Source organism: Podarcis vaucheri (assembly GCF_965113315.1).
Source record: "Podarcis vaucheri genome assembly, chromosome: 5".
Classification (NCBI taxonomy): Eukaryota; Metazoa; Chordata; class Lepidosauria; order Squamata; family Lacertidae; genus Podarcis; species Podarcis vaucheri.
In genome coordinates, this window is record NC_138763.1 from 72,694,494 (window position 1) to 72,710,141 (window position 15,648).

General features: G+C 43.7%; 2 protein-coding genes across 3 annotated transcripts in view; both read left to right on the top strand.

Moving 5' to 3' along the window:
• UNC5B (unc-5 netrin receptor B) overlaps positions 1–15,648 on the top strand; it is a 216,738-nt gene that overhangs the window by 166,053 nt on the left and 35,037 nt on the right. The window lies entirely within an intron of this gene.
• Positions 7,834–15,648, top strand: part of SLC29A3 (solute carrier family 29 member 3) — a gene marked incomplete at its 5' end in the record, with an annotated part of 32,967 nt that continues 25,152 nt past the window's right edge. The window contains 2 exons of one of the 2 annotated variants that reach the window (XM_082222100.1): positions 7,834–7,933; positions 9,784–10,082. In XM_082222100.1, the coding sequence (XP_082078226.1) occupies position 7,933; positions 9,784–10,082 (300 nt within the window). Of the gene's footprint in view, positions 7,934–9,731; positions 10,083–15,648 lie in introns of those variants that run through there. The other variant, XM_082222099.1, reaches the window with a different exon arrangement.

The following is a 15,648-nucleotide window of genomic DNA, read 5'->3' on the forward strand; positions in this document are numbered from 1 at the left end:
TTGGGAGGTTGGATAGTTACAATGGAATGGTCTCGGGGGTGGGGTGCATATTTTTATTATTTATTTATTTTTAATACTTTGTCAAAATAAAAGAAAAAAGAAAGCTCTCTGCTACACAGGTAAGATTTGGGACTTGGGTGGCACTTTTAGTGCTGACAGGTAGGCTGAGGGATCCAGCCCCGGAGCCATATGTTTAGGTAGAGGGAAATATTAGCACCTAAACAGCCTCAGTGGTCATCTATCATATTGTTGGTGTTCAATATAATTATCAGCTAAGCCATAGTTACCCAGAAGCCAACGTTCTCACAGGTAGTTTCCAATGAAGTCACCTCAGGATTGCAGTGGTACTTCCTCAAGGCTGCAGTTTTTTAATAGCATTATTAGAACTGTTCTGAGTACTTTTCCATTTTGATTTTCCAGGAGGCAGGGAAAGACAAACTATGAATTCTGATAGTGTGCAAGTCCTCTCCCTCTCCTGAAATCAGCTAGACTTTGCAAATAGGGAACTTCCTAATAAACTCTGCTTGTACACATTGTTTTTCAGCACTGGTGAAATTGTTTGCTTAAAAAAACCGAGCAATTTCAGCTTAGCTCTAAATAAATAAAACCGGCTTAACTATTGAAATCCAACTAACTTTCCTTCTTTTCTCTCCTTTGGCATTCTTACTTATGCTTCAATCAAGGCAATTTAAAATTTCCTTTACTGTTTTCTCATAAGTATTGTTGGACACGAATACTGGACTATATCATCTTCAGCTCCTATGGTGTTCCCCTTCTAATTCATAAAACAGGGAGGATCCAGTTGAAACACTTTGCAGTTTGCCATTATGCAAGCGGTCCATAAGGTGGCAGCATTGCTCTTCCGCCACTGATCAGTTGCAGTGAGTTTATTATGCTGGGATAGGGTGAAGGGGGCTAACTCCATCGCTCCTGCTTGATCAGAAGTCACAGCCATAGATCTATTAAATATTTATTATATTACCCAGCTGCTTAATACTTTGGCTAACATTAGGTGTGGTCTGACATTTCTTAACAGAGGCTGAGAAGCATATTTGCTTCCTTAATGTATCAGAGATGGCCACAACTATTGCAATATTAAGTGCAATGATCTTGTGTTAAAGATATCACAGCAAGCTCTTGGGGAAAGTTCAAATTAGCTCCCAGGGAATGGTGGTTCAAGAAGGTTATTGTCTTCTTGAGCAACCCTGTTTTGCTTTACAGAACAATGTAAGCCTCTTTTTTTCCACTGCACCAGCAGCTTAGGGGCAGCCTCCATTACGGAGTCTGCATTTGGAGCAGGGGCTACAGGTTCACAACCTCTGAGCCACAAGTTGCTATAGGCACTGCTTTTAACTACTAGCACTAAGGGCAGGATCCTGGGGACTATCTGAACCATTACCCAGCACCTGCCTTGCCATTCAGTAGAGTGGGGCAGCTGCCTCAGGCAGCAGATACTGGGGAGGCAGAGAGCAGCATCAAGCTGCCACATACCATCAGTATGCCATGGGTGCATCCAGACTGGTACTGTCTATACTGACTGGCCGCAGTTTAGGAGTCTCCTCCAGTCCTTTTTGGAGATGCCAGAGACTGAACCTGAGGCCTTCTGCATGTAGGCGACTACAAAATTGCTGAGGCCCAGACCCTGGGCCTCCGGGGTGGTCTAGACCACGAACAATAAAATGCCAAAAAAAATTTGGTATCTCAACGGACCACAGTGTGGCTAAAAATGTCAGTGGCTAAATCTTCAGCAATACCCAAATGTCCCTTAAGCACCAATATTTAATGATACGATGCAAGCATGGCAAAGTGTGACAGATACCGTATTTTGCGCCCCATAGGACACTCCGGCCCATAGGACGCACCTAGTTTTTTTTTTGGGGGGGGGAAATAAAGAAAAAAAATATTTCCCCCCCCCAGGTGCGGGGCTGGAAGAACCAGGTCGGGAAACAGTGGGAAGGCACGCTCTGCCTCCCCGCTGTCCCCCGAGCTTATGGGGCTGGTGATGGGGAGAAGTGCGCTGATCCCGGGACGGCAGGCAGCTCTGCGCCGCCATCCGGAGCGGGGCGGGACTTCGCGCCCTGCTCCCGATGGCCGCGCAGAGCTGCGCTGATCCCAGGACTGCAGGGAGCTCTGCGCGGCCATTGGGAGCGGGGCGGGGCTTCGCCCCTGGCTCCCGGTGGCCGCGCAGAGCTGCGCTGATCCCGGGACTGACCTATGGTCAAAAAAAGTCAAAACAAAGCCAAATTTGGTACAACAAGAGTTTATTAAGTGCTCTTTAAAGTCACACATACGGTAAAGAGCATTTCAAAATTCAAACCCAGATTTTTTTTTAAAAAAAACAGCAGAGTGGCCCAATGGTCACGGAAAATCATAAAAATGCAGGGAAAAAACCACAAGCTTCCAGATTCTTGCAAACCCCTCCCCAACTGTTCCCCCAGCCACCCAGCACACAGAAATTCAAATCCAGATATTTTTTTAAAAAAACAGCAGAGTGGCCCAATGGTCACAAAAATCATCAAAATGCAGAAAAAAAACAAGCTTCCAGATTCTTGCAAATCCCTTCCCAACACCAAGTCCTTGAATTCCAAACACCCCAACCCAAAATCCAAACCCCCCAAAAAAAGTTTTAAAAGCTTAACTTACCAAATGGCTGCAAAAGAAGTTTTGGAAAAGCTTCAAAAATCACCAAAGTCTTTAAAAACCTCAAAAAGGTTACTATGTACACTGCGTTCTATGAGTTGCTCCTCGAAGTCAAGTCGCAACTGTATTAACGGTGTTAAGAAAAAGGAAACAAACTTGCAAGACGTTTTCGTCTTGCGAAGCAAGCCCATAGGGAAATTCGTCTTGCGAAGCAGCTCAAAAACGGAAAACCCTTTTGTCTAGCGAGTTTTCCATCTTGCGAGGCATTCGTCTTGCGGGGCACCACTGTACTATGAACTATATGGTGAGAACACAACATCTTATGTAGGCCTAAGCAGGAAGAGAGAAGATTGTCCGCTTTTGATGAATGGCACCTAATGAATTAAGCTTGGTTGAACTATTAGACCAAATAGCCAAATTCCATTTGCAATAATGGATGGCATTTGCCTGTTTTCTTCTGGCAGAGAACTGGGTGTGCAATAGGGGGCTTTGGCAGTAAACTAACGTCCTTGGGCAAAAGGGAAGGAAACAAGTCTCTGATGCATGCTGGGGTGCCATTTTAGATTTCTGGGAGGGGGTTCATTGATGCATTCATTGGTGCATTTGACACTAACCATGAGTGGCTTCCTTTACATGCCTTCTAACAGGTACAGCAAGGTCATTCACACATGACACGTCCTGTTTCTGTTATTTAAGTGAAGCAGCCGGTTTTGTACTACTGGCGTGCAGACCGCCACTGCATCTGTCCATTTTGGCTGCAATCCTATTAACCTGCCTATAGTATGCAGTGGTACCTTGGTTTGCATACATCTTGGTTTGCATACATTTTGGATTACAAACCCGTCAAACCCGGAAGTGCGTGTCCCGGTTTGCAACCTTTTTTTGGATTGCAACCCATTTATTTGGGATTACGAACATTGGAGGCCCCATTGGTGAAAGCGCGCCTTTGGTTACAGCCTGTTTTGGTTTACAAACGGACGTCCAGAACAGATTATGGTTGTAAAGCAAGGTACCACTGTATACCAGGTGGCAAACGTCAGGCCCTGGGAGACAAATGCAGACCTCCATCTGGCCCTCAGCACTCTTCCCCAGGCCACCCCCCTTCTCTCTAGGCCACGCCCCTCACTGGCCCTGCTATGTATCTCAAGAATTTTTGCCTGGCTGGAATGTGTCTTTAAGACCTGATAACACCTCTTGCTTGTCTGAATGAAAGGCAGGAATGGGCAGGGTGTAGAAATGTACTGTAGAAATGTAGAATTTGCAGTGTCTCTGGCCTTGTTCACCACAAGGGAATGCAGCTCTCAGGAGAAACACAAGTTACCTGATTTGGAGTAAGTCCCACTCATCTAAATAGGGTTTGCTTAGGCAAACATTATTCTGTGTGCAGAACCTTAGCACAGATTATCGAACCTCTGTATGGGCTTTCAGCCTTATAATGTGTGTGATCTGCTGAGGGGGAAACCAGGAAGTTTTGAGGTTTTTTCAAAGTAGCCCAAAATGAATCAAAATCAGTAGTAAGACTGAAAAGACACTGACACTTTGTGAACAGTGGCCATAGCTGGCTAAGGAAAAGAATGTGAGGGAAACCAAAGCAAATTATCAGTGGGAAAATACATATTACAAGTGTATGAAAGCCTGCAAAAGCTGTTACAGGCCACCAGACAAATCTGTATTACTGATTGAATACATCCAGCTTTTGGCTTTCTAAGCAGTTTTTAATGGGTAATATTTACTTGATGGACCAGAACAGCTTGGGCTAAATGCAGGTTTTCCCCGCTACCCACCCTAATTGTATTGTTTACCCTGGCAGGCTGTCACAGTCTCTTGTGCTAATCTGATCTGAGGCGCTTTTTCAACAGTGCCTTTTCTGACATGATCGACCACAGCAGCTTGGAAATATCAAGCTTGTCCCTTCTGAGCTGATGGCTTACAGGCCAAGACAGGCTGAGCAATCTCTTCCTGGGGTGCTCTCGTGGCCTGGGTTGGCCATGCCGTTGAAGAAAGCCACTGTGCTCTTATGGATTTCTTCTAATTTTACGCATGTCTCCATTTGGTAACCTGCTTTAGGGGCATGCAGAAGTTTCTCTTTTGTCTGTTTGATGGAAAACAAAAACCATTTGCAGCCTTGCTGAGTTATTTTTGTTAGCTCTGGAGGGCAATCATTCTGATATCTCTTCAACAAAGAAGGAGGCGTCTAAGGGCAAGTTATACCCTTTCTACACAGGTATTGATCCACTATGCATTTGCGTACAGCACAGAGGATGTTGGTATTTGTCGTTCACAGATGCTTTCAGTGTTAGAATCTACCAACACACACAGACTTTTAAAAAATAAGATTTAATTAAAGCTATTTCAAAATGCAGCACGTTAAAGGAAACTAATCTAAATAAAAACAAAACATAGAAAGAGAAAATGCAGAGTCCTCTCTTAAAGGTAACCCTGGTCTCACACAGAAAGTGGTGTGCCCTCGCAGCTCTCACCTGGGAGTATTCCTTTTTTCTCCCAGTCTCTTACCCTGGTGTCTTCCAGATAGGAAAAAGAAGATAAGAAGCTACCTTATACTGAGTCCATCTAATCGGTACTCACTGTCAGGGCTAGGGAATGAGCATGGAACCTTTGGCACACAGAAGATGATCCACCACTGAGCTATGGCTCTCACTCCTTGCTTTGGGCTACAACTCCTGTTAGCTCCAGCCAGCATGTAGAATGACCAGACATGATGGGAGTTGTAGTCCACAACATCTGGAGGGGCACCATGTTGGCTACCCAACATGTACGCTCCAGATGTTAGAAGGACACTGTGACATCCTACCTAATTATCAATGAAAAACAATAATAACCATGACACAGATATATCTGAACCTATTTAGATATATTTGGCTTCGGGGAATTCCAAAAGAACAGTGCATTTATATACAATATATACAGAGCATTTATATACAGTATATTGGTTTCCAAGCTTTGCAGTTTTGTATGTATAATCATCTCATACAAAAATATGCTGTCAATCGCAATCAAACTTTGTGTGTGCCTTTATCGACCTTAAGTCTGCTTTCGTATTTGAAACTTAAAACGGGAAATTTTCCCCATCATTGCATCTCTATGCCATGAAATTTCATTCATTTTCAGTCCTATCTCATGGAAGATTAGGGGGCGCCCAAGCCCATTTAAACCAGTAGGTTTAAGCATATGTCAGGTTTGTAACCTTAATTTCTGTCTGTAAAGAATCTGGAGTCAGTCTCGTTACATCAGAACAACTTATTTCCAAGTGAACTGCCTAGGAGTGTTTGCAAGCAAGACGCAAGTCACAATCTTCCTCTTATTGGCTGCGGCCAACACCATCAACACCCAACGATTTGAACAAAACCTCTTTTTGTACCATTAGAGAGCCTCATCAACCCACAGCTGGGCAACCCATCTAGAACAAATATTAATACCTCCTGACAGTGCTGATTCAGATCATTTGACCGGCAGAGGGGAAATTATCCTAAAGAGGAAGAGAAACAGCTATTTTTAAAAAAAGTGTGGACTGAGGCCTAATTCTCACAGAGCAAACCTGTCTGGGTTGTACTATATCAGACTGCAGGCACAGCATTTTTAAGAAATCCTCTCTAGACAGAAAATTGGATTTCAGGAAGAAAGGTTCTAGTCCAACCTTTCCCTTGAGATGCTAATTTTCTATGTGCAGTGATTAAAAAAAAAAATTCAATCTGAAGTGATAATGGCCTAGATGTAGTTTTACCACCTCCAAGGGGACTAGACTGGAGAAATAGGTTTAAAACAAAACATAACAAACATTTCTTCTTAACATCTATAACCCCATTTTGGCTCAATGTAAGAGTATGTGTAAAGAATTACCCTACACAGCAGGTTGTCCAGAAATTATTAAGATCCTTAAAGATTAAAGAGGAAGGAGTTGGGGAAGGCAGGACATTGCCTGTATTGGAAGAGTCCACTGATTGCAGTAAATGGTGACACTAAGGCTATCTACACAGTAGTGGCCCAAAGCGCAGGGAGCTTATTTTCCCCTGCTGCGTTTCAAATCACATTTTGTCTTGTAGGTCACTTAATGGCAGGGCCATCACCTCCCTCTGCCTTTTTGCCTGGCAGAAAAACAAGCCCCAGCATCCAAGAATCTATAGGCGGAGTCTGGCACCAGGCATCTGCGGGACCCCTCTTTCATTATTATTATTATTATTATTATTATTATTATTATTATTATTATTACTACTACTACTATTATTATTACTACTACTACTAGTACTACTACTACTACTACTGAAATATACTCTGAGTCGCAAAGTGATTTCATGCTCTTTATTCAGCTCATAGTGGTGAGGAGGAATGAATGAATGTCCCCTCAAAGTATCTGCTTTATATACATTATTTACACAATGGGCTGCACATGATTGGTTAATTCTGGAATTCTACTGTAAGCCAATCAGGTTGTGGATTCACTTATATCTGGAGCATGATTGGGTGGTTCCTGCCAACCAATCATACTGCTGCATTGTTCTTGGACCAATCAGACTGCTGCATTCTGAATCCTATTGTTCTAGGACCAATCAGACTGCTGCAATTAGGATCCTATTGTTCTAGGACCAATCAGACTGCTGCAGTTTGGATCCTATTCAACTCAGTACATAACAACTATTATTTATTAATTATTATTATTATTATTATTATTATTATTATTATTATTATTATTATTATTATTATATCGTCGTATATCCGGAAGTCTCACTGTAAATACATGGGATTCCTGAACTGAGTGTTAGGTACAGTGAGGGAAAGTGGGGAAGGAGCTTTGGAAATGAATCAGGGGTGGGGTAGGTATGATCACATGACACAGTGCACACACACGCGCACCCTATTTGAATGGCAATATCATGCCCACCAATTTTGGGGTGCCCTGAAATATTTTAGGGGGAATTGATCTGATATACTTAGATCCAGATAGAGATTCTTGAATCAGGGCAGCAGTCGTGACCTGTGCCCATTGCGCACAAAAGGAATGCTTATTATTAGTAGTATTATAAATATTTTTTTAGCCTATTTCCAAGAAGGGCTAAGGAACCCCTTCCGGGGGAGATGAAAGGGGGATGAAGGGAGCAGCGCTTGCTCGACCCTCGCAGAAGCCCCCGCGCAGGAGGAGGAGGAGGAGGGAGCAGCGGAGGAGGCGGCGCTGCGCGGCGGCGGCGGCGGGCGTGGCTTTGGCGCGAGGGCCGGCGGAGCCTGTGCTTGGGGAAGGCCCGGCTCAGAGCAGATGGGGAGGCGCGCAGGGCCGGCGACAGTAAGTGGCGCCTTCTTCCGCGGGGCTCTCAGGCCACGGGGGCCTTTCCGCCGGGGGTTTTGCGGCTGCGCCTCTCTTCGCCTTTGCTCTCTACCTGCGACTCCTTTTCCGCCTCCTGCTTCTCCTCCTCTTCCTCCGGCCTTTGCTCCTCCTCCCGCCGCACTTTGTTTCGGTCTCGGAAACTCGCCGTGAAATCCGAGGTTGGGGTGTTTGCCGGCGGCAGCACGGAGCATGTGCAGAGTGCATTTCCTGCCGCGCACTCCTGGAGTTGGGGGCCCGGGCAGCTTCCCGGTCGCAAGACGCACCTTTGCAGTCTTGCCACTTGGGGGGGGGGACCAGGATTTTTCCTACGGAGAGGCTTCACCAAGACCTTTTTTTTTTTACTTTTGGCTTTCTTAGTGTTGCCTATCAGGGTTTGTAAGGCTTGAGGGGACCCAACATGCATTTTGTGGGTCCCCCTCAAAGCCAGGCCAAAACGTGTTTTCTGAGAGAACAGCAAATAGCCTCTTCCTCAGCTGCCCAGTCTCCTAGGCTGGTCAGGGGTGCTGAGTACCCAAAGGGTTTGGGCAGAGTATTAATGATACTAATTCCATTTCTTATCCACCCTTTACCATAAGGTCCCAAGGCAGGTGACAGCAATTTAAAAATACAGTATTTAAAACGTTTTAAAGCAAATTGCAGTCGCAAGAATAGAGTGGGGCCTAAAAAAAATAAGTTTCTCAAGTGTCAAAAGGCCAAAAGTGTGAAGAATGCTGTGTTTTGCAAAACCCAAGTCCTGAGATGACCTACAGATGTCTTCCATAATTCATATTTTTTAGGCAGTGAAGCTAGGTTTGTATTGTAGGTGGGACTTTCCGTGAAAGCCCACCTTTCTTGAAAGGAAAGGAAATTCCTGGATTGGCTCCCAGAGTTTATTTGCCCATGTGGCATATCTTATTTTTCTTTTAATCATACCAAGCATACAATAAGCATCGATTGCTTTCTGGCAAAGCGCTTTTGTGTAACTAAAAAGCTTCCACATCTTAGTGAGTGACTGATTGGCCCAATGAAAGATGTCATTTTGCCATTTCTCTTCACCTTGGGTTGGCCTCAAAATATTCCCCAGCTCCCCTAGGAATAACATGCTTCAGCCACATATTTCAAAAGGGAACCTCTTCTATTCTCTCCCCAGTCCATTAATTCTTGTTTTGATGACCTGGACAGGAGGGCTTAGAAGAATGGAGATTGCTTAAAAACTTAACAAGAGTCATTTGATCAAAAATTTAATTCTAAGGTAACTACTTCCACATGATGCTGTGCCTTCACTTTGTTCTCTCTCTTACAAACTTTTAAACAAACTTCCACCCTGCCTTCCCTGAAGACTCACGGCAGCTAGCAGTTCAACTATTTCATACAGTAAAGTAAAAGCAAACTCCATGAATACTGTTTGAAAACCATGTGAATATTTCAGAATATATTTAACATTGTTTTAAATAAGAACATTTTGCACAGGCCCTTCTAAAGACCTGTTTAGGCTGCAGTGGGCCTCACTGTTCCATTATGCATTAACTACACTAACTACTTCTGTTCTGGAACACTGAAGGAGTTTCTTTGAATTCAGGAACTCTTGTCCTTTTAACACAGATTTATTTGGGATGCTTGCAACTGTTGCTGCAGCTTTCTGTGGCAACCCGATGGGTTGTATTTCTTAATAAGCATTAATAAGCTCGCTTGAAGTGTTCAGGTACACATTCTCTCAGTGTACCATATCCCTGTAAGAGAGACTGGTATTATTATAGGGGTCAAAGGGCTAGTGACAATGTCATGCTATGTGACCATAACTTTCACACATCTTCAATTTATCCTAAAAGTGGCTGTTGATTTGGAGGAGCAAGATGACTACCACCACAGTGCGAACTCTTTGTACAAACCGGTGGATGTCACTACCCAAGAAGAGACACCCCTGTTCGAGGAGCCAGAGGGAAACAGACACGGTTTTCACAAGCCTAAAGATCACTTCAATGGCACCTACATTATTTTCTTCCTTCTGGGGACTAGCTCTCTCTTGCCTTTGAACTTCATCATCACTGCAAAGAATTACTGGATGTACAAACTTCAGAACTGCTCAGAAGAAATCTCTCCAGCAGAGCAGGGAACTTCGGATGTTCGCGTAAGTGTTGGGAATTCAGGTTGTAACTCGGCTGTGTTAACCCTTCTCTTTATCTGTGAGCTTAGTGCATGGATTTTATGTCTTAATCCTTATGGAGGACAAGACTTTCACTTATGGAAGAGAGGTCTGGTTTGTTTTTGCAAATACGTTGTGCACGTGGTGTCCATAATCCAGCATTTGGGGCTTTTTTAGTTTAGAAAATATGACAGTGAAGAAAAGAGATACGGACATCTTCTTTTCATCCCTCTTGCATTATATTGGTCCTGTTTGTGGGCTTCTCAGAGGCATGTGGTTGTCCAGTGTGGGAATCAGGTTTCTAAGTATTTTGGCATTTGGAGTTAAAACACTCAGCAGAAGTCAAACTTAATACTGAATCCCTATTGGAGGAGCACACTTTACCCTGGATATAGTCACACTAAGATTCTGAGTTTAGGAAAATAAGAAAGCTCCGTTTATTACCAGGAAAGATCCTAGTTCTGCCTAACCTGGGAGATGCAGTGAGCTATGCTTGCTGTTGCGTCTCAAGCTATGTTTGCATCTTGCATGCAGAGAGATCCGAAAGTAGATGTCTCCTTTTCCAAGGTGAGGATGAAGGAGAAGGAAGTAGGAAATGAGGTCAGCAACCCTAAGGGTATCAGTCTAGTACCGGAGGGAAGGTCAGCACAGGTTAGGTCAGAAAGGGCAGTCTAGGAAACTTTAAGGGTTTTTCCTCACTCTCCTCTATTCCATGCACATGTCAGCCTTCAGTGCAAGCTGAGTTGGATCCCAGTACTTCCAACCGTCTGTTGGTTTGATAAGTGAAACTGATGATTTGCAGGACTCATGAGAGACAAAAGAAAGTACTTCATCACACAGTGCATAAGTAATTTTTGGATTTCGCTGCCACTCTGATCTTTTATGTGTGGTTTTCCCTCTCCCCCCCCCTCCCCACCCCCACTCAGGCTAGGCTGGGACTGGAGGGAGATGAGACTATTTCACACTTCTCTCACAAGGGGAGCAGCAAATGTTTTTTCACAATTTCTCTCAAGGCCTTTGTTATCCAGGTGCTCTGATGGACTCATAGTCTGTTTTCATAACTGGGGGCAGGTTGGAAACCCTGAGAGTGTACTTGTCCGGGCTCCTAAAAAGCTAGCACTGGAACTTATGAGTCAATCAGTTCAATTTAGTGCTTAAAATAAATTAGGCAGCTTAATTTATTCCTTAAATAAATTAGCCAGCCTCCTAAAAGTTTTAAATAGTTTTGTTGGAAATTTGATAAACTTTTCCATCATTGCATAGGAAATTCTAATTCATATAGTTGTAAAGGTATGTGAGGAATAAGGAAGGGGATGAATTGCAGAACCTCTAAATAAGAGGCTTGGCTGTGTGTGATAACACAGAATACGCTGCTTTCGAAACTTGCCAGCATCTCATGGCATTAATCTCACAGGTGTATAGGGACTTTGACTGTAATGCGCATAGCATGACAATTGTCTAGCTGCATAATTGTTGCTGCTGTTTAGTGTCCAATGAAAGATCCACACACATCACAGTATTGCAGCTCAAGTTAGGAATTTTTCACCTTTTTGAAAAGGTACAGATGGGATTATGGTTGCATCTCTTGGCAGCCCAGTGCATACTACTCCCAAGACTTTTGCCATGTTTTATAAACTGTAACTCAGAAATAGTAGGATGAAGGAATGACATTCTGGAGGTTTGATTAACTATCAAGTAAAAAGGGCTAGCATGGACTCAGTATTTACTTGTCTCCTATCAGGGAAAACCAGAACTGGTTCACTCTGGTACTACATGAGAAATGGATGGATGGATGGCGTTTACACTTGCCTGTGAAGTAAAAAAAATTTTTTAAAATGGTTTTAGCACCGTAACCTCTCACGGGACCCAATGAGCATTTGCTAGGGTGTTGCAGGCTAAGATGCTTCCTGCAGCTCCAGTGAATGTCAAGAACTGTTCCCCATATAATTATTTTTGCTACAGGCATAGCCTCCAAGATGTTTGCCTTAACTTTAGAACTGCCTAGCAAGTTTCGGCTTTAATGCCAGTTTCCATCCAAAATCACACGTGTCTTCCCCACTTTGCCTGACGCTTGTCTCATTTCTCACTTTAGGGTAAGTAACATAAAAATAGGAAGCTTCCTTATTCAGTGTGAGGCCACTTGATCCATCTAGCTTCTTGTCATATGCACTGAGCGGTAGAAGCTCTCCAGGGTTTCAGGCAGGAGTCCTTCCCAGCCCTAAATGGAGATCCTGGAGGTGGATCTACAGATCTTTTGCACCAAAGGAGCCTGCATATAAAAGAGAAGGCATACCTTAAGAGACAAACCTCTGCAAAAATTAGCAAAATAGAACAAGATATCACAGGCCTCTCAACACACTATGGATCTTTTCTATGCAAAGGGGGAAAAGGCACCTGCAAATTAGCTGTGTGTTTTGGGCTTATCACTTGTTTCCCTTGTAACCTTCAAAGTTGAAAAAGTTGCCTTGCCACTGCATAGCAGCAGCTTCTCCCCCAGTCCTTTCTGAATGTCACGATGATTCCAGCATTTGCTACAAGCCTAGGTCCTGCAGAATGGGCTGCACCAGCTGTCTGGGAAAACCAATTTTCGCAAGTGCTATCAAGCTCTAACAGAGGCTTACCAGCCTATCTGTCAGATTGCAAAGTACTATAGTGAGGATTAAAACAGAGTTCTGATAGGGCAGGCTGAGCGATGATGGCTGGCTGTTGGAAACACTACATTGAGAAAAGTGTAAAATAAATAAATAAACCTTGATCTCGCAAAGGGGACCCCAGAGGGAACAGAGTAAACATAGGGCCTTAAATTGCAAAAGCAGGAAGGCCTACTCCGCTTTCTGATCGAAATGTCACTTGAAAATATTAGCTATTTATAGTCTGTGTGCAGGTGTTTCTGCACGAGGGATCAGTGTGAGAAAGGGGAAGGAGGGACTGTTCATCGATAGGACATCCCAGGGGTATGTTCAATGAAATACGGTGAGCAGCAAACCCAATACATGCTCTTTCAGTGCCAGAGGTTTTTCCCTAGTGCTTTGAGAATCGGTTCTAATTCTTTGCGAATTTTGCCTGTCATGCAAAACAATGACAACCCCATGCTGTCATGCAACAGTTGCATTAATTTTGTTATGAATGCGGTAATGGTGACTGCTGGGATAGCTCAGTCGGTAGAGCCTGAGACCCTTTAATCTCCGGGTCGTGGGTTTGAGCCCCACGTTGGGCAAAAGATTCCTGCATTGCAGGGGGTTGGACTAGATGGCCCTTGGGTCCTTTCCAATTCTACGATTCAATGAATTGAAATGAACCATACAAAATATAGACAAACTTCTGTTTTGTTCTCAAAGCCTAGCACCACCTTCCCAACACTGGCCTGCCTTGCTTAATTCCAGACACTGGAGATTGTTAGAAGAAGCAGTGAAAAACACTCTTGCTTCTTCTTGCCTTTGTCAACACTTTGCATAATGGGAGGGGAAGCCCTGCTTGTCCCCAGTGCTTCTGCCATGGCAGAGAACTCAGGAGAAGACAGTGTGTGTGTTGTCTCAGTTTGGCTTGGGTTTTGGAGAAAGTGGGAACTACAGTGCTTGCATTTCCTCTTCATAGCCCAGCATGAAGTGAGAGACTTAACATGCCTATGTTATCTGCAAGATTAGTTTTGCTGTTTTGCTGTTGCGTGCTTAGAGGGCTCAGGAAAGGGGAGGGCACAGTGGGCAATCAACAGTAATTACTGACAAGTAATTTGAAATGTATGGCCCTCCTAGGTCTGCCTCCTTCAGGATTCCGTGCTGCCACAACCCCAATGGTGCAGGTGTTTGAAAAGTGGAGAGGCAGGCATGGCAGTAGAAGTCTACAGGTGCCCATTATAGTCCAGCTTTTCCAAAGTGAAAACCCTCTTAGCACCTGTTTGGAATTCTGCAAGCTGCCTGCTGTACTTTATGGCTTTTTCCAAAACACTGGCAGGTGTGAACAGGCTGCCGGCTGCAGCAGGGAGCCTCTTGTCTTGGCGTGCAAGCTTAGAAGTTTGTTGCTTCTTGATTCACGGGATTGGCGTTTTGATGCGAACGCTCCAGTGGAGGAAGCCACCTAGGCATCTTGGTCCCGCACTGTTGTTTTCCTCCTTAATTGCTAGTTGCTTTCCTTCCCTTGGATTTTTTATTTCTCTTTAGCAAAGTAGGTAACTTCTCCCAAGAGAACATTGGCACATCTCATGTGATGGGCAACTTCAAATTTTACTGGGCTTCCCATGTTTGTTTGTTTGTTTTTAATGCAAGGTTCTGTTTTGAAGTGTTAAGTTTCTGAAATTCCAGCACGAATAAAATTAACATGCTTGATTTTGCTGCTCCACTGAAAATCCTCACTTTCTCGACAAAGCCTTCGCTGGCCAAGTTTACATATAAGTGGATTGCAGAACAAAATGATTCACCGGAGTTTCCAGTATGAAGTGGCCAGTGGTCCTCTGCTTATGTGGCATCTGTAGCTAGTAGATCTTGCTCTGAGATTAGACCAGTGAGACTTGAGTACCAATGCTCTGTTAGTTTGTACCTTCAAAACATTTAAGATAACTCAGTGGAGACATTAAACCCTAAAAATCAGCAGCAGTGAAGCCACCATTAAAAGCAGTTATAAAACCATAATAAGAAGGGTTTGAAATATAAATATTAAGTACTTTTATCTGCAATCTTTGCAACAGCCCTGTAAGGCCGGTGTTGCTATCTCCGTATTTCAAATAGGGAGCTGAGACTGATTTGATTTGCCTAAGGCAATCCAGCAAACTTCATGCATGATCAGTTTGAGTTGTACTTTCTTTTCTTGCTGGTGATTCCCCTTCCCGGAGAACATAGGCTTGAATTATTGCAACCGATGCATTCGCAAAAACAAACAAAGATACAATTATTCCTACAAACTCAACCATTTCCACCAGCAAAATTAGGAAATAATTTCAGTTCCTCTCTTTAGAAGTGCTACCACTTCTGTTTCATGGCTGCTTCTGGCATGGAGTGGTTTACACAGACAGAAGAACTAAAGAGGTATACTCTAACGACCAATTTTGATTATTACATTTGATGTAGGACTTGCAGAAATGCAAGCAGCTCTCGCTTTGCAACTCTTGCTTCACCCATGTAAATTGCTGGAGCCCAGCCATGACTTTAAGAACTAGCCTCTTAGCTACGGGTGACCAGGACCTGAGTTCAGGCAAGTGCATGGAGTACGTGAGTGAGAGGGCTGCTGGTAGCGGTGGGCCCAGCATGGAAACCCAAACAGGTTGCCAGAGGAGGGACAGAATTCTCCAACTTTCTTCTGCCCAACCACCAGCAAGCTAGTTAAAACAGTTGCAGGCTAGTAACTTTTGTGAGCTTATTTACGAAAGCTGGTGTAGCATATGAGGCAAAAACAGGAGTGAGGGAATGAATGAATGAATGAATCTTTATTTGTGTCAGCCATCGGCCATAGCAATAAAACAACAATACGATATACAAAGAATAAAAATTTAAAAGTCAATTATATAAAATACATTTTAGGGTTTTGAATCAATAGTCAAATAGTGGATCTTATTCTAATT